Source organism: Indicator indicator, chromosome 8 (assembly GCF_027791375.1).
Source record: "Indicator indicator isolate 239-I01 chromosome 8, UM_Iind_1.1, whole genome shotgun sequence".
Lineage (NCBI taxonomy): Eukaryota > Metazoa > Chordata > Aves > Piciformes > Indicatoridae > Indicator > Indicator indicator.
In genome coordinates, this window is record NC_072017.1 from 10,504,210 (window position 1) to 10,522,533 (window position 18,324).

Consider the following 18,324-nt stretch of genomic DNA (forward strand, 5'->3'; position numbering starts at 1 on the left):
CAAAGCCAAATACCAAAATTTCCACCCCCAAACTTCCTCCTGTATCTACTTGAGACCGTAAAGGGATCTCTGGAAGCAGCTCACAAGCACAATAGAGCAGCATCTTTCAGCAGCACCCAGTGAAAACCTCATTAACTACAATCTGGTGATTCACCTCCTTTGCAGTTAAGGTCTGGATTACTCAGCAGCCTCTGTGTAGGCATAGTCTCCCCTGGGGCCTCTCAGGATATCCCTGGCACTGGAGCTGAACCTCACTGCCCAGCTGTTGGAAACTTATCATTCAGCTTGAGGCGACCCTCATTTTGTGACTGCAGTTCCTACACCGGCCTCTTAAACTCAAGAGATGAGTGAGGGAAGCGCAGAACCAGGAATATGAAGAAAGACTGACATAGGGCAGGCCTAAAAAACAGCAATCAGTTTGTTCTACAGCATTTTGCTCATTTAGAGAAAACGAGGGACAAGCCTACAAGAGTTCAGCACAGCATGGAGTGTTTGCCAGGCAGGTGCAAGTTTCTGTGACATCTCAGTAGAGCATCTCTCCTTTGGAAAAAGGCCACCAGGAGAGATGTGCTTTTGTGTCACTGGTTGGGCCACACCTTGAGTACTGTGTCCAGTTCTGGGCCCCTCAATTCAAGAAAGATGTTGAGTTGCTCGACCATGTCCAGAGAAGGGCAACAAAGCTGGTGAGGGGTCTGGAGCACAGCCCTGTGAGGAGAGGCTGAGGGAGCTGGGGGTGTTTAGCCTGAAGAAGAGGAGGTTCAGGGAGAGACCTTATTGCTGTCTACAACTACCCGAAGAATGGCTGTAGACAGGTGGGTTTGGTCTCTTCTCCCAGGCAACCAGCAACAGAACAAGAGGACACAGTCTCAAGCTGTACACAGTCTCAAGCTGTACACAGTCTCAAGCTGTGCAGGGGGAAGTTTAGGCTTAATCTTAGAAAGAAGTTCTTCCCAGAAAGAGAGATTGCCATTGGAATGGGCTGCCCAGGGAGGTGGTGGAGTCGATGTCCCTGGAGGTGTTTAAGAAGAGACTGGATGAGGCACTTAGTGCCATGGTCTGGTTGATTAGATAGGGTTGGGTGATTGGTTGGACTTGATGATCTTGGAGGTCTCTTTCAACCTGGTTGATTCTGTGATTCTGTGTTTTCACTGAGTCTTTCTCCTTGACTCTCCCTTTGCTGCTTACCTCTGGCTGGTTGGAAATATTGAGGATGAGGGCCCACAGATCAGCTCGGAGTGCAGTGGGACATCCCTGGCGAACATACTGCTGAGCTGCAGCACTGTCTTGCTCTGCTAAAACTGTGAGAAACAAAGCATGGAATGAAATGATGGAGTTTGAGACCTCCGAAGTGTATCAAATTATCAAATCCTTTCATTTCTAACTTTACAAACTGGTTTGCCATGCTGAACCTTGTCCTCTAATAAGCTATCTCAAAGGTCTAGTTTGCACACTGATTTTGAAGCAGCTTCCTGGGAAATACCACATCTGGGATATTGTGGGCCCCTAGGTTCAAGAGGGGACCTCAGGGAACTGCTTGAAAGTGTCCAGCACAGAGCCACAAAGATGATGGAGTGGAACATCTCCCTCATGAGGAAAGGCTGAGGGAGCTGGGGTCTCTTTAACTTGGAGAGGAGGAGATCGAGAGGTGACCTCATTAATGTTTATAAATATGTGAAGGGCAAGTGTCAGGAGCCAGGTTCTTCTCAGAGATGTCCAATGATAGGACAAGGGGCAGTGGGTGCAAGCTGGAGCACAGGAGGTTTCATGTGAACTTAAGGAAAAACTTTTTCACTGTGAGAGTGACAAAACACTGGAACAGGCTGCCCAGAGAGCTTGTGGAGTCTCCTCCTCTGGAGACATTCAAAACATGTCTGGATGTGTTCCTGTGCAACCTACTCTAGGTGATCCTGTTCTGGCAGGGGGCTTGGATTTTATGATCTTCTGAGGTCTCTTCCAACCCCTAACATTCTGCAGTTCTGTGAAATGGAAGAATTGGTGCTGAAGCTCAAGGCTGTGCCACCTTGTGTCACACAGCAGCATGCACTATGGACTCTCCTAGCCCACATCTGTAGCTAGATCAAGGGTAGGTAGCTGCAGCCAGCAGGCTGGCATCAAGCAGAAGACAGAGCCATATATAGCCACAGAGCACTCCTGTTTAGCTATGAGTGGCATCTCAGCTCAGACAGGAGATTGCCACTCACCCTGGGGTTTGTTGTCACCTCTGGTTTTATGTTAACTACACAAATATCTTCACAGAGAACTGGAGGGCAAGAATGCTCCAGTTCGGAGTGTCCTGTCATGGTGTTCCATTATTGGTATAGGCACTCTGGAGGATAAAAACTTTCTTTCCCAAAAAGTTCTTGTTTTCCTGCAGACTGACATCAAACAAATGCTCTGCTGTTGACAGGTTTGCTGAGATGGGTCATGGCTATGGAGTTCTGGGCTGCTCAGCCCCAAAGGCCTCCTCATGAATCCAATACTGTGTGTACCCTGGAACAGATTGTGTCTTTCCTTGCTTCAATCCATGACCTTGAAAGACAGGCATCTCAGGCTAGCCTGAGCTGGCAGAATTCTTGTTGCCCATCCAGGTTAGGTGATTTAACTGTGCCCCCATACCTGAAATGTCTCTCACAGCAGAGAGAGCTGGAAGGATTTCTGTGGGACCAGCTGGACGTTGGACAGGCATTGTACTGCTACTCAGAACTTCCCAAAGCCACACCCTCTGAGTTTGCTGAATGCTCTCAGAAACAACCTGTTTGCACAATTGCACTAAATTTGACAACCAAGTACCTGCCCTGGCACCACTTACAAGGAATGAGATTTGGAATTACAGATCTCCTTAGCTGATTCCTGTCTCCTTCCCTCTCTTCTCAAATACTGCCTAGACCAGCCGACCAGTTCTCTGTGTGACCTGCAGAGCTGACACAGACGGGGTCTGAGCCTTTCTTCCTAAATAAAGGGGGCAAAAAGAAAAAAACATCCCTTCATTCCTCACAGAACTTCAGAAAAGCCTGACTCATCAAGCGCTTCCCTGATTGCTTCTTCCTGAGACACAAAACATTACAAAGCAGTTTTGCTGCATAAGAGATGGGTTTCCTAAATGCAGTACATAAAACTCCTCAGACTCAATAATGCCACTAATGTCAAAGCAAAATCAATACATCCGTGGCAGCCAAAATCATCATCAACACCCAGCAGAGCAGGCAGCAGGATTCCCACTGAAGGAACTGAGATTCCAGTTTATGTCAAGACCCTTAACTTGCATTTCTACAACACTGTGTGTCTTTGCACACAGGAAAAGCCAGGACAGTCTTTGTCATAGAGGCTGCTTGACATGGGCAAGAGATGAGCAGTAAGAGTCACACTGTGGGGTTGAGTGTCCAGCCGAGGAAGTGTGGATGGGGAACTGTTTTGGAAGAACAGGACAAGAACAGAGAGCTGGGTAGCTCCATAAAGAGGTGCTCTTGGATCAGAAAACAAACTGTGAGGTTCAGAAAGAGGTCCACAAAAGGAGAAGAAAGCAAGCAAGGTAATTCTCTTGTTACTGCAACAGAAAAGGGTCTGGAGGCCTTTCAAGCTGGCATCCACTACATTTTTGTCTTTGATGGTGACAATGTTTAGCAGGAATCACAAAAGTCACAGAGGAGCAGGTACTAATGGATTTCAAACACTCCTCTGTTTATTCTATAAGCAAACTTAAGCTAACAAATTATTATTTCTTTTCTCTTTCTCTTGCAGGTTATTTCTTCACCTACAAAACCTCCAGAACAAGCAGAGACAAAGTTGTGGTGGGTTATGCACATTCTTCTACTTTTCTGCTCGAAATCTGTAACAAATTTTAAAGGCATAGCCCTAAAACCAGCACAGAAGCAGGTGAATTTTACACAGTGATTAGGTATTGCAATATGTAGCAAGTTCTGCCATTGCCAATGGCCACTGCAATAACTCTGCCCTGAGGTACAGGGCATGAATCCCATGACACTGGTGAGAGCTTTGTGTGCAGAGAAGGCAGGCCAGGCTCTTTGGATTTTAAACTCATTTCAGTAGTGGCACAACTTAAGCTACCACCAAAAGTTCTGTCTCTGGGCTTCCTACTTAGTTTTTAATGAGATGTCTGTGGAGCTCTTTATCTTGCAGCTGCTGGCAGACTGCACAGGCTTGCTTTCTATCTCTGGCTAAATGACAACAACATTGCTGCCTGTCTCTGGCTATATTACAGTGGCATTGCTGAGAATGCTGTGTGCTAGTCTGGCTAAATTCTTACCATTCTGAGAGGCACACCTAAATGAGGCAGAAATTCACTCAATGCATTCCTAACTACTCACAGGCTATTACAGGATGAAAATAGACTCCTACCTTTCTGTCCAACACGTACATGTTCATTTTCAAAGAACTCTGGAAAATCAAAAAAAGAATGACAAAAAAAGTAAATGGAAAAAGAAGATACTCTAAGCTAGTAATGTGCTTTATATTTTACTACACACCATCTCATTCATCTGATTTCTGCTGCTAATGGCACTAAAAATTAACCTGCACCAGCATCAATTTTCTTGTTCAAAAGCTAAGAAGAAAAAAAAAAATAGTACAGAATGTTCTCTTCTCTGAAGGACACAGACACCAAAGTATTGTACTGTATGAACCTGCCCCTCCAGTAGGGAAGTTATCATTTAAAAGCAAAATCACTAAACACTGAAGTGCTTCCCATTTTTATATGGAAAGACCACTATAAAACTTGTTCCTAAGGGAACAAATGCATCCATGGAAAACCAACAAACAATTTTAACTACTGAATATTAATATAGAGGCATTTTGTTAATCTTTTCTCCAGTGACAGTGACGTAAAGATGTTTGTATCTATGCCTGTTAGTTGGCTTCACATTCATTGATTTTGGAGACAGGCAATTTGGTTCTCTAGATCCTGAAGTGCTCCAACACCCTGAAATTAACACCTCTGCAACTGAAGGTGATGATTTTAAATCTTTTCCAAATGTGACCCCTCATATTTTCAATGTTTTCTATTATTACTAAGAAAATCACTGTAATCATAATTACAGAACAAATGTTCATGGCTTATTATGGGGAAAAAAATATGCAAATTACTTGATAACTGCCAAGTATTCTACTCATCAGTGTTCTATTTAAACAAGTGAAGCACAGCATTAACTAACCAGGAGGCACTTGTGCTGAATCATCAATGCCCAGCTGTCCTGTAGTTAAGCCTAGTTCACTGAAGTCTTCTTTCTGAAAGGAAACAAACCCACAGAACAAGATTTAACTCCCTGAATCACCAGAGATTTCTTCTGAAAGGCACAGTGCAAATGTTTTCTAAACCAAATGCAGTTCTTTCAGACGCACACATGTGGAACATGAGCTCAGGTTTTTGAAGAGAATCTCACATCCATTCTTCCTCAAGTTTCAGCTGCAGGCCCCAGTTTTCATGTGAACTGTGAGCTACAACTATAAGGATGTAATAAAGTGGTGGATAAAAGAACAAGTGAAGGATCTCTCCCATTCCCAGCTCTTTTTCCAACCCAGGTGCAAGTTTTTCTCTTAGCATGAAACCCTCCAGAGCCTTATAGGGAAGAGCTCCCCTGTTTTCCAATGATAATGCTACTACAAAGCATTTCCTTCCATTGACTACCTGACAATAATGGGATTTAAAATTACTTGAAGAAAATCAGGTGATTTTCATGTTACTGGTCTCATAGAGCATCCATCAGAACTGCAGAATTCAGATAAACTACCTGTTTAAAGTTTCTTGTAGAGAAAAAGAATGAGCAACATCTACAGAAGAATATATTTTGGCATCAAGCCTGTGTGGCATAAAATGAAAACTTTTCTACCTGCAGATAATTCATTGTTTATGGTTTATCCTTCATTACAAATATATTTCAATACAACTTTTTCATGCTCTGTGTTGTAACTAGATATTGAGATAGATTTTCACTTTAAAAAGGAGAAACTTACTGTGAGACTAATATTCTTCCTTGGAATCTTATTCATTAGCAAGGCAAAGTAATTCTTACAAAGACCCTTGTAAGCAAAAATCCACTTACCAATTCTGGAATATCTTTAACTTTCAGTGGCACCTGAATTAGGCCCAGGTGAGTTCTGAAACTAGGCTGCTCTCCACTGTCATAGTTTGGGTTTCGCAGATTCATCAGCACCTTGAAAACCACAGCTCTGTCATCCCTTGTGTGTGCTCAAGAGCTCACATTCAGAGCTCCTCTGAACATCACCAACATCACAAACAGTTCACACAGCACAAAACCACCACCTGCTGCTGTCAGATAGGCCCAAATTAACCAATTATAATTGCCATTATATTTGATATATTCAAATTATAATTTTCAATCTCAAAAATCAAAAGGCAGCCAAATGTTTAAAGGAGAAAACATAGTCTGCTTTGAGAAGTGAGCTCACATTAAGCACTAAAAAAGCAGGAATTATTTATTTATGTATGGAATTAAGTGCTGGCTACACAGTTATGTCCTGACTCAAATTCTCTTCCTCATCAAAAATGTTCAAAAGCCAGAAGTGTACTCCTGATAGCTACAATATATGGGATATTCTTCAGTATTGCTATTTTCTGGAAGGATTTTTATCCACATCCTTACACCAGCATCTCAGGGAGCTTTCCATCAAAGTCCTACATAATTTGCTCCTGAAATAATTTATTACTAAATAACAATACATCAAGATATCTTCTTTCATTTAAGCAAAATACATGAATCACAGAACTGAAACCTTACAGCGAGGATCAAATTTAAGGTACAAGGAATCACAATGTCAGTGGCTGAAGCACTGTTTCAGCAATGCTTACCTCCAGAAAATCCTTTGGTGCATACACAGGCCGGAAGAGACTGAGATCTGAAAAAAGATTTCAGTGGAGCTGGGTTAAAACCAAGAGATGAACAAACATGCAGCTTCCCCACACCTGTGACACAAGGTAGCAATCACAGTGACATGCTGGAGTGAAGATCCCAACACCACCATCATAGATGTCATGCCCAAATCACCACACCTTCTCCAAGACTGTATGATACTCTCAGTAGCCTTTTGTTTGTTGTAAACCCCAAGGAAACAAAAAGGAACCACAGGAAATGTTAACTTGTTCCACATCAGTCTTTATATGAAACCAATCTTAGGCATGGGAGAGAGAAGATGTTCAGAATATGGGATTTTTTAACAGCATAGATTGAACTAAACAGCAAAGGTGAATTAAAGGTACTGCTCTCAAATAAAAAAGGGGCCCAGGCCTAAAATAATCCATTACAGTATTTGCCATCAGAGAAATGGCCCCCAGGTAGAAACTGGCACCTGTGCAAGACCATTTCCTTTACGTAGGGGGGAGGTGAAGTAACAAGGCTCTTCCTAGGGGTCTATCATGTACAAGTGATATGTTTATCTTTTGTTAATGTCTGAGCTTAATTCTCCATAGCTCTAAACACTTTCTCTCTGCCAGCCTGAGCTTACAGAAAGAGGAGCTGTGCAAAGCTGTGCAGCACTGGAATGAGGAGTACAAGACCACAACCTCTCAGTGGTGACTCAAAGCCAGTGCACTAACTTGAAACAAAACAACAATGAAATCAATATTTATGCATAATGACAGATCACCAGTGAGAAAGAAGATTGCAGTTTACTTTGAAGTTATTACATGAATCATTAACTAATGAATAAGATGAATATGCCCTTTTACTATGTACAAAAGTTGCATGCACACATGTAGCTGACCTTACCTGGCTCATCAGTTCCCATTTCATTCCATTTATTAAGCAGCTCCTTCTGCTCACTTACAGGCCTCTGAAAGGCACAAGAAAGTAACTCTTTTCAACAAAATGAGTAAAAACATGCCTATTTTAAATACATACATTCATGTAACAAAGTAGATAGCACTAGTAACACAAACTTACTTTGCTTACCAACTATCTCCACCTTGAAGGTGAATTTCACTGCAGAAAGTTCCAGTTAAAGGAAAAGAGGTGCCCATTAACTAGTTTCATGTGTTTACTAATGAATTTTAGGTTAGTTAGTAGTAACTTTCATAACACTGAAGATTTACTGCTAGGTTTTGAGCTAGGTTTTACCATCAAATTCTTGCCCCTGATAGAGTCTTGAAAAGCAAACACAACTGCATCCTTCATCTCAGATGATCAGTCACAGAGATTCTGCTGCCCACCACAGAGATACAATACCATAAAGAACAAAGCATCCTAACAGTATTCCCTAGTTCCATGACCTGTACAATGAAAGCCTCTAAGTTACAAAAGCAGAGCAGAATGAAAGGCACACAGAAGTGTCAGGGTACCAGCATTGCCCTCCTGGAGCACCAGCCCAACCTCAGCTTTCTCCTGCACAAAGCACATCCGCACTGTGTGCAGGCTGTTCATCCAGGAACTTACAGCTGAAGTTGTGGAATAAAAATGCTCTGTAATGGCAATAAGTGCAGCAGTGAGCTCTCCAGTACCCTCTCTCAGGAGGGTAAGCACTGCCAGGGCAGAGAGGAAGATCTGTGTACAGATTTCATCCTCTCTGAAGCTGAGCTGACACATACATTGCCACGACCCCTGAGAACTATCCTGCATCACCATTATTTGGATTCTGGCCTTGCAGCTCTTGATAATCACATGTAAAATGAACAGTGCATTGCAAGTGTGCAAGATGAGGCTTAATTTCCAAACAATGTTTGGCAGCAGACAGGTGAGAACACTTTACCTTCTGTGCCAGTGGGATGCTGAGTTCTGTGCACATGCTGTTGAGACTCTTCAGAATGCGCTTCTCCCAGCTCCCCTGAAACACACCCAAAAATGGATTAAATGGAATTTCTTTTTCCTTCAGTTGCACTTCTCACATAGTAACAAGCAGCTTTTCACAGCCATAGCTAAGAAAGGCCAGCAAGAGTTGCTGACTGATACCTGGGAACACATTCAGGGAATGCTTATGTGCTTGTTTAACTGGCAACAAGGGCACCAATAGATTTCAGCACTTACACCACAACTAAGAACCAAAAAAAAAGTTGTTCACATTTCTCCAAAAAGCTTGTATCTCACAGCTACTGATTTGTGTCATATGCCTAATGATTCAGCCTCTTTATAGAGTCATTAAGGTTGGAAAAGACCCCTAAGATCACTGAGTCCAACTTATATATCAACACTTCAGAAAATTATCAAACGCTTTTATAAGGCTAAGAACTCCTCCTCCACTTTAGGATCTGAAATGGTGCAACTCTTACTCCAAAACAGGGTATCTTAGATGTTCTCACAAGTTACAAATATCTGGTATTCTGTCTGCTTAAAAAAAAAATTATGCTCAGGAAATCGTTCTCTCATTGGAGAGCAAAGCAGAAACAGACAACAGCTCAGTAGCAAGTGGACAGCTTAAAGAGCAATTGGATCCTTTCCACTATTGCATTAGACTTCAACCTTACCCCATGGAGCCCAATCCATGACTTATCACCTTTGAAGTTCATGCCAACCAGCACTGAGCTGCCAGCTGACTGAGGGCTCTGCTTACGTGATCACAGCACCACTGTGGGGCTTAGATTTCATTTACTTTTCTGTGGATGGTGAGTCAGGCCCCAAGCAAATGAATGCAAAGACTCCTCCTAATGACATCGAGCTCTCTTTATTACTTGTGATTTGTTTTACATGCAGATTCTACAACAGTTAGTTACTGCCTAACCACATTTTCCTCAAACTTCAAAGTTCTGTCCAAAAGAGGCTGCAGTTTATGAGACAGGAAGCAAATGAGGGGAAAGGCAGATGTCTAAATGTTCTGTTAAAAAAATTAAAATTCTATCTCATTTGCAGTTGTCTCGTTTCAGCTGCCATATCCAAGATCCTCTCCTGACTCTGTCCACAAAACCCAACAGCCACCTTGCACCAGAAATGTCTTCTCACTATCAAGTTATCCCTTCAGCTTCTCATGCAAAAAACCAAGCAGGTCCCAGGTTTGACCACAAGGAATCTTTTCCAAATTGCAGTATTAATAGTATTCTGTAGAATGTTTTTATTTCGCTGTACTCTGCCTTCCAAAGGCTGCAGTGACACAATCCCATTCCACAAAGTGACTGCTCTCTCAGGAGAGGAGTCATATATAGCATTTACAGCACCCTCCTTCGCTGAGGGGTGTGGGTTTGCTGCTGGAAGAAGTGAAAAGTTAAAGACCCAGAGGCTCCTAAGCCAAATAGGACAAGACATTGGAAACAAAAGGAATAGAGAGGTGCTGGTAACAGTTTGAACAAAGTGAAATCAAGATCAGTCATAAAAATCACAGGATACCAGGTTGGAAGGGGGCTCAAGGGTCATCTGGTCCAACTTGCTTGGCAAAAATAGTCTAGAGAAGCTGGCCCAGTCTCCGACCAGCAGAATCTTCAACGTGCTCAGCATTGGGGACTCCACCACTTCCCTGGGAGATCATTCCAGTGGCTGATTGCTCGCATTGTGAAAAATTGCCCTTGTGTCCAATGGGAATCCCCTCAGGAGTAACTTGTACCCATCACCCATTGTCTTCCCCATGTGACTGCTTGTCAAAAGGGAGTCTCCATCCTCTTGATACCCCCCTTTCAGTACTGGCACGTGTTGGCCTCTTCGTCACCACAGCACACTTCACTCACACCAGGTGTCCACCAGGACTCCTGGGGCCCTTTCCACAGGGCTGCTCCCCAGCCAGGCAGATCCCAAGCTGTGCTGCACTCCTGGGTTATGTTCTCCAGAGCCAGCAGAGTATCTATCTCAGACTCCTCTGAAGACAGCAAGTTAATTTCATGTGGCTTTGCTCTGGAAAGCAGCACCTTTCCTGGTCCACTTGAGGAAAAGCAACTGCTGGATCCCAGCAGAGCTAGTCCAACAGATTGGACTGCTCCCTTCCTCTCTTCTTACTCCTTATGCTTTTCAACTGAATGCTGGGCACCACTTCTTACCCACTTATTTCCTCCTTAAGTTGATTTGTTTTACATTTCTCTCAAAGCCCTGAAACAAGCTCCTGGCCTCCACCCACAACCAAAGAAAGGGATTGAAACACAGCAGTGCACATTTCTGTGTTATGGAGCTACCACGCTCAGAGCTCCTGATGAAATTTACAGGGCTTAGATTGTTTTGATCTCTGTGAAATCTACACATAGCACAATTAAAGACAGCTCTATAGCAGTAACAGACTGAGGAAACACCTCCTTTGTCTACCCTGCACAATACCACAACCACATGAATGACTTACAGCACAACCACTCCTTACTGTTAATGCTCTATCCTTCCACAGAAATCTGCTTTTGTTTTGAGGCAGTGAAGAGAATACAGCATAAAAACTTCACTCTAACATGTAAGAACAAGAAAACAGAACCAATTTGATGAGAAAAAGGGTTCACTATTAATGTTTCAATATCTACCCCAGAAAAATACTAATACAGTTTTAATTACTGATCCAAACCAATTCCAATAACGGCTATCAGAGTTTTCAGAGAGTGTTACCCTTCCTTCCCAGAACTCTGCAGTAGGGCAAAATTAATTAAGATAGAAAAAGGATAAAGAAAACATCAACAAGCTCATGAGAATGGAGACAGCATCTTAAACAGTAGCTGTGCAGAATAAAATCAAGAGTGTGACTTGTATGGAAAACATTTTCCTACCACGGCAAATTTTATTGGTAGCACCAAAATATACTTCTCTAACTGTTGTGAAGCTGAAAGACAAATGAAATGGAAAAAACCAACACAACCTACCTACAAATAAAACAAACCCAGCCTTCTACTTTCAAAACATTAACTAATTTCTGATCATGAATGAAACTGAATTGGTAAGTTTCTGCTTTTCTCTTCCCAAAGGTATTGGCAAGCTGCATATTCGCATTTAGCTGTTCCAAACACTTTAGATAAACGAGCAGAATCCTCAAAACCCTGATTCTGGGAGCTTTTTACATGGTTTGTTGCTCTTTAATCAAAAAGAGCAGCAAAATAAAAGTCAGCAATGATTCAACTGATCTGATCACAATTGTTTACTTAGGGACCTATTTCCTACAGCAATGAATGTGAGGTTTATCTTGAAAATCAAATGCTCTCAGGTGCCTCAGTGGATTTAGCAAATAGAATGTTCATGCCCTATGAAATAGTAATAAATATCACCACTGATCAGTATTTCTCCATGAAAAGGATTCATGCAATGCAACACTGCAGTAATGACAAGGAAGGACTGGAAAGAGGATCTGTTGGCTTTGGCTGGGACAGTTATTTTTCTCCACAGCAGCTGATGTGGGGATCTGTTTTGGATTTGTGACCAAAGCAGGGTTGATAACACACCAGCACTCAAGCACTTGCTGAAGGACCAAGGACATCTCTGCCTTCCCATCAGCAAGTGGGTGCAGAAGAAGGTGGGAGAGGGGCAGGTCTGGGACAGCTGGCCCCAAGGGGGTAAAGGGACATTCCAGATTATTTACATCATGCTCTGAATATAGAGAAGCTGGGAGAAAGGAGGAGGCAGAGGGTCAATGGGAGTGATGGTGTTTGTCTGCCCAAGGAACCTTGACACCTCATGGAGTCCTGGAGGTAGCTGAGCATCTCTGCCCTTGGGGCAGAATGCCTGGAAATGGCCCAGCAGAAAAGAACCTGGAGGTGCTGGCTGACAGCAGCTGAAGATGATCCAGCATGTTCCCAGGTGGCCAAGAAGGCCACCAGAATCCTGGCCTGGATCTGCACTAGCATGGTCAGCAGGACCAGCACAGTGAGTGTCCCCCCGTACTCAGCACTGGTGATGCCACATCTTGAGTCCTGGGGTCAGTTTTGAGCACCTCAACCCAAGATCAACATTAAAGGGCTGAAGCAGGTCCAGAGAAAGGCAAGGAAGCTGGTGAAAAGGTCTGGAGAAAAGGTCTGCTGAGGAGCAGCTCAGGAAACTGTGATTGTTTACTCTGGAGAAGAGAAGGCTGAGGGCAGATGTCATCGCTCTCTACAGCTGCCTGAAAGGTTGGGGAATCAGTCTCTTCTCTCTGTATCAGGTGCTAGAACAGGCCTGAAATTGTGCCAAAGGAGGTTTAGGCTGGAGAATAGGAACAATTTCTTTCCTAAAAGAGTGAGCAAGCATTAGAACAGGCTGGCCAGGGAGGTGGTGGAGTCACTGTCCCTGGAGGTGCTCAAGAAACATGTGAACATGGCACTTGAGGATGTGAGGTGGTGTTGGGTTGATGGTTGGACTCAATATTGGAAATCTCTTCCAACCAAAACAATTCCACGGTTCCATGATTCTGATTCTCCCCCTCATTCTGCTGGGGGGCAGCGAGTCAGCAGCTGGGCTGCTTGCCAGGGTTAGCCCACCCCAGGGGTGGCTATGACGTTTCAGAACTAGCAAAGAAAAGACTTTTACTCATTCCTAACCTATTGGAAAACCAGTCCTTTCCACATGGAGCTAAACAAAGTGAGTATCCTAAGCACTGTGCACACTCCTCTAAAACAATTACCCACCAAACTGGTTCAAAGAGAGCTGCACCCCTGCGGCTTCACATTAGCAAACTGGTGAGAGTGGCTGTTTTCAGGCAGCAAATTGTGGCAGTACATCAATAATTGTGGCATTACATTTCACACCACAGAAGGAAAATTGTTTAATACAATCTCGGTCCCCGGCTGCTAAAGACTGCAAGCTGAGACTTACCAGAATCAGCAACAATATGATGAAAAAGTAACACAATTTGTTAAATACCTGATCAAAGAGCCCTGCAATGTATTCCCAGGCATGGCTGAGTTAAACACGCTGCTATCCTTACCTCAAACAGTTTGGTTAGATCCTGTTCTGGAAGCTTTTTTTATCATTTTATATAGATTTTTTTCTATTTAGAAAAATTTATTAGCAAAAATATAAAACCAAGGAAGCAAAACTATTTTTTTCCTGACACCAAAAACAATTTAATCCTTCATAGTCCAGTTTCTCTTATTCTCCCTCAATATGCCTTAAGCTCCTTAGCTTTGTACTTTTCATTTTCCTTTCCCATTTCTAAGCACTAAATCTACTGCTCTTTTCTGCAGATCTTTCTGTCTCTGCAGCCTGTTCTCTTTCACTGCAAAGCTGCCTGGCTGCAGCCCTTCCAAGCACTTCCAAGTTTTTGTACCCCTCCATGCAACATCCTATAGCTACACTTCTCCCCATAAAAACCAAATCCTCCTCCTTGACACATTTCACATTGCACCAAAGTCAACCATAAAGGTGTGTGTGTGACATTTGACATGCATACACACAAGGCTGCTCAAGCCATTCTCCAGCCAGCAAAGCAGCAGGATATAGTGGCAGATAAGTGAATATTGTAGAACAGAGGCAATCACAAATTTGTGTTTCTCCTAAGGTATGAAGCACAGGAACTGCCCAGCAGCATTAGAGAGTAAATCCCCAAATGAATCATAGAATGGTCTGGGTTGGAAGGGACCTCCAAAGGTCATCTAGTCTAACCCCATCTGCAGAAAGCAGGGGCACCCTCAACTAGATCAGGTTGCCCAGAGCCCTGTCGAGCCTCATCTTGATTATCTTGAGGGATGGGTCCTCAACTACCTCCCTGGGCAACCTGTTCCAGTGTTGCATTACCCTCATGGTACAGCATCATCACAGATCTAAGAGAAACTGTTACCATGGTTCACAACCAACCTGTGCTTTCCTCATGTAAGCCAATGGCTCTTTCATGTGCTCAGGTGGTGCTGCAGGGTGGCAGGGTGAAGGAAACCTTAAAGAAAGCAGAGTAGATTTTAAATGCTCAGGGTTTGATTTTGCTTCATTAATCCTGTATTTGTAGACCTAAGCACAGCTTTGTTCACAAAAGCATTAGCAAAACCACTGTGTATGTTGATCAACACTAACAATAAACATTATTTTTCTAAGCATTCCTGCCTCAGCCTTTCCTGTGGACACAGAAAATACCTCTATATAGATAAAACTATAGATATAAGATCTATAGACAGATAAGGATCCACAATATGCAGCATCAGTTGTTCTTCCCATACAAACACTGCTCCCTCAGAACGTCACATTTGTGAAATACGATCAAATAACTCTATGAAGAAATCAAAGATTTTAGGAGTATGTCCTCTTCACATCATGTCATCTTTATGGAGCTTTTACTACACAGAATATTTTCTCAACAGACAATACTCAATACTTTTTTTTTTGTTTGGATGATTTCCATTTAAAAAAATCAACACTGAACATGCACATGTCCGAAGTAATTAGAACTCTGTGTGCTGACCTAAGCCAAGTTGAATATCCATTCACAAACTGTATTATGCCAAAATATGCAAGCTGGAACAAAAACAATTAAAACCCCCAAACCAAGCCCTTGATTTCTCTCCCAGTTGTTCAGATGATTTCCAATGAGCTATTGCCAAATATTTTATCCAGCTTCACTTTAACTATCTCAAATGTCTTTCAAGAAACAAAATTCACACAAAGCTTTTCTCACATTTAGCCTGAATTTTCATCTGTTTGAATGCATTCAGTCAGTTCCCATCACATGATTGTGGGAAATTCTCCCCAGATTGCTTCCCATTTTTAACTGGTGAAATCATATTTGTACTTGCTGCTGGTTTGTTCTGGACAACTCCATACTTTGTGTCAAACAGAATCAATACTGACAGATTCCAGCTCTGCTGCTGATTGGCTTTTCCACCATGCTCATGACCTCATGGTATTCTTCGGTCATTTCAGTTTCCCAGGACTCATTTCACTATTTTGCAGCTTATTTCTGTGAGCTTCAAGAAGCCATAAGCAACAGTCCAGAAGACAGGTCAATGTTTTCCCTTGAAAGAAAGAGTGAAGGTGACTTCTTACAGACACAGCATTGTGCTGCAGGAGTTCCTCACACTTCTGAGCATCATTGTTCCAAACTGCTAATTCCAATAACTTACTGAAATGAACACAAAGATTTGCAGCCACTTGGCTGCATTTCTGGCTGTTGCTGTTGTGAAAGCCACCTCTCCATTTTGCCAGAATGGAAAGGCAACTCATGCTTCCCAGGTGTCTGACCTAAAATTGGCTGAATGATAATAAAAAGGGAATTTCACACATTTCAGTCTGTTTATAACTATATCCCAAAGTATCATTAGGACCAATCTAGTCTAAAGATCCAATATGTTAAAGATCTTTTTTTTCACCATTAATGCAACAAACACCAAAAACATTTGAAGACAACTAAACTTCATTTGCAGCAACTACCTCGGCTCCACAACATTTCTATTGTGGTTGTTGGCACCTTTGGAAGACAAATAACAAAACCTGCTGAAATAACTGAAAAAATGGGTGATATTTGCCTCACTTTTTCTTTACAATGGGCTTGAGTGCAGCATTTTCTCTAGGATATTAAGGCAATAATGGCACTTTGAAAGAAGAAGTGAAGCAGGTTACTCTTGATGTGAGACATCCTGCAGATAATACTAGATACACAAAAGAATCTGAAGGAAACCATAGGAGTGGAAGTGATTTTAAATAAACACACTAAAACTCACACATTGAGTTCACTGTAAACAGCATTCTGAAGCTTCTTCTCCCACCCTGTTAAAATAAAAACACAGACATACAAAAGAGAACTTTAGGAATGATGCTAAAGGAAGATGAATCCAATGGTGGCTCTGCAGCCACCAGAGCTTTCTGTCCTGTCTCAGTGCCTGTCTAGCTGCCAGACAGACAGGAGGAGATGAAGAGACCTTAACCTAATTAAGGCAGGACAAACTGCAAGTGGAAACCTGTATGAAGTCTGAATATCCTTTATTCCCATCTACTGCTCACATAATGACACCACATTTTTGGTTAAATAATGATATGCTGGGTTTGCAAAGCCAACACGTTATTTAAACAACTACAAACATTAACAGTGTTCCTATTACAAATCTTCTCTCACTTCTCCCCAAACGTTCACACAAGGGCTATTTAGCCTACAGCTTCCAGTGGCAATGCAACTGAAGGTAAAACGTTCAGGAGCCCTTCCATGGCTGCTCATTTCTCTTTTCAGAGATGATTAAGTCCTTTTATCACTCAGAACTTTCACTAAAGTCACCGGTCTGTTATAAAATGATAAAATCACTCCTTTGCAGAGTATGGTTTTCAAAATACTGCTAGAACACACAAGCTTTGTCCTTTATAGTTTTCTCCATCTCACTTAATCTGGAACCACTGAATGTCTGCTTCTGGCCACCCTCAGTGACAAGATCTCAAGCTGCACAAACCACTCTCTGCCAGGTATGTCACACATGGCCTCACAGGGGTGTCCAAGGAATGATACAAACCTGATGTCTTCAGAAACTCCTTAATATCTTCTTTTAATGATTCAAGTTTAATTTCTGGTTTGTGTAGGCTGACCTATTATGGAAAACAAATCAATCAATCAATCAATCAACAAGCAAGCACTAAAAAGAAAGTAGATTAAGTTTTAAAATAAGAGATACACGTGCTTAAAGTTACACACAGAGCTAACTGCTTCCTAACTTGACAATGGTAACTGTAGTGTTTGGTAGGATGCAAAATGTGTTCCCAAAGTCATGTTTCTACCCAAAACATTGCTGCAGTTTAAACTGGCAGAAGTGCTGGCTAGGGTTCATTGGGCAAAAACCACCTTAGTGAGATTGGTACTGAGGAGTTCACTTCCTGCACAACCGAAAGCAGCATAGAGCCAGGTAGAGCCACAGGCTCTCAGGGCACACAGTCTGGGGAAGAAGCAACTTCCTTTCACAGTAAAACACCCAAGTGCTGTAAAGAAGGCTGGCACAGGAGAGGGGACAACAGAGGGGACATCCCTAGAAGGCACAGAGGCACAGCCAGAGAAAAGCAAAAGTCAGACCATTCAGGGGCTCAGCCAAGCCAGTGCAGAGCTCTGGGAGGAGAAAGGGAGTAATGCAGCATATCAGGAAGCAGTAACAAAATCGGTGTTAATCAAAGTGAATGCCTTTTCCACATAACTGTCACTGGGCACATTCTCATGGCTAGGGCTCTGGGGATCAGGGTTTGGGTGGCCATGTTCACCTGCAGCCTTGGCCAGCTGTCCTGGTTTGGGGCCAGACAGATCGTCTCTTGCCCCAAAAGGGACAAAAGAATGAGACTCACACAAACGGATTGGAGAGTGATGGAAAGTTTAAATGGAAAAGCAATTGGTGAAGCTACAGAAGACTACAAACTACAAAGCATAGTGACAAAGAGTATCCCAAAGCGTACAGAACCCCTCACAGAATTCCCAAAGGCTTCCCAATCCTTCCCTTCTTCCCACCTGAGGGTAAACCCAAACCCTTCAGGGCTCTTTCTTCCCCCTCCCGCTGCTAGGCAAGTCTCAGGCTGGCCAGATCTGAGACTGCCCCCCCCTCCATTCTCCTCCTGG

General features: G+C 42.8%; 1 protein-coding gene across 2 annotated transcripts in view; it reads right to left on the reverse strand.

Moving 5' to 3' along the window:
* TBC1D19 (TBC1 domain family member 19) overlaps positions 1 to 18,324 on the reverse strand; it is a 40,180-nt gene that overhangs the window by 15,710 nt on the left and 6,146 nt on the right. Inside the window, exons 2-11 of one of the 2 annotated variants that reach the window (XM_054383069.1) lie at positions 17,243 to 17,315; positions 16,466 to 16,511; positions 14,616 to 14,691; positions 8,716 to 8,790; positions 7,740 to 7,803; positions 6,824 to 6,870; positions 6,057 to 6,167; positions 5,169 to 5,241; positions 4,357 to 4,395; positions 1,186 to 1,298 (exon numbers count right to left, since the gene is read on the reverse strand). In XM_054383069.1, the coding sequence (XP_054239044.1) occupies positions 1,186 to 1,298; positions 4,357 to 4,395; positions 5,169 to 5,241; positions 6,057 to 6,167; positions 6,824 to 6,870; positions 7,740 to 7,803; positions 8,716 to 8,790; positions 14,616 to 14,691; positions 16,466 to 16,511; positions 17,243 to 17,315 (717 nt within the window). The remainder of the gene's footprint in view (positions 1 to 1,185; positions 1,299 to 4,356; positions 4,396 to 5,168; positions 5,242 to 6,056; positions 6,168 to 6,823; positions 6,871 to 7,739; positions 7,804 to 8,715; positions 8,791 to 14,615; positions 14,692 to 16,465; positions 16,512 to 17,242; positions 17,316 to 18,324) is intronic. The other variant, XM_054383070.1, reaches the window with a different exon arrangement.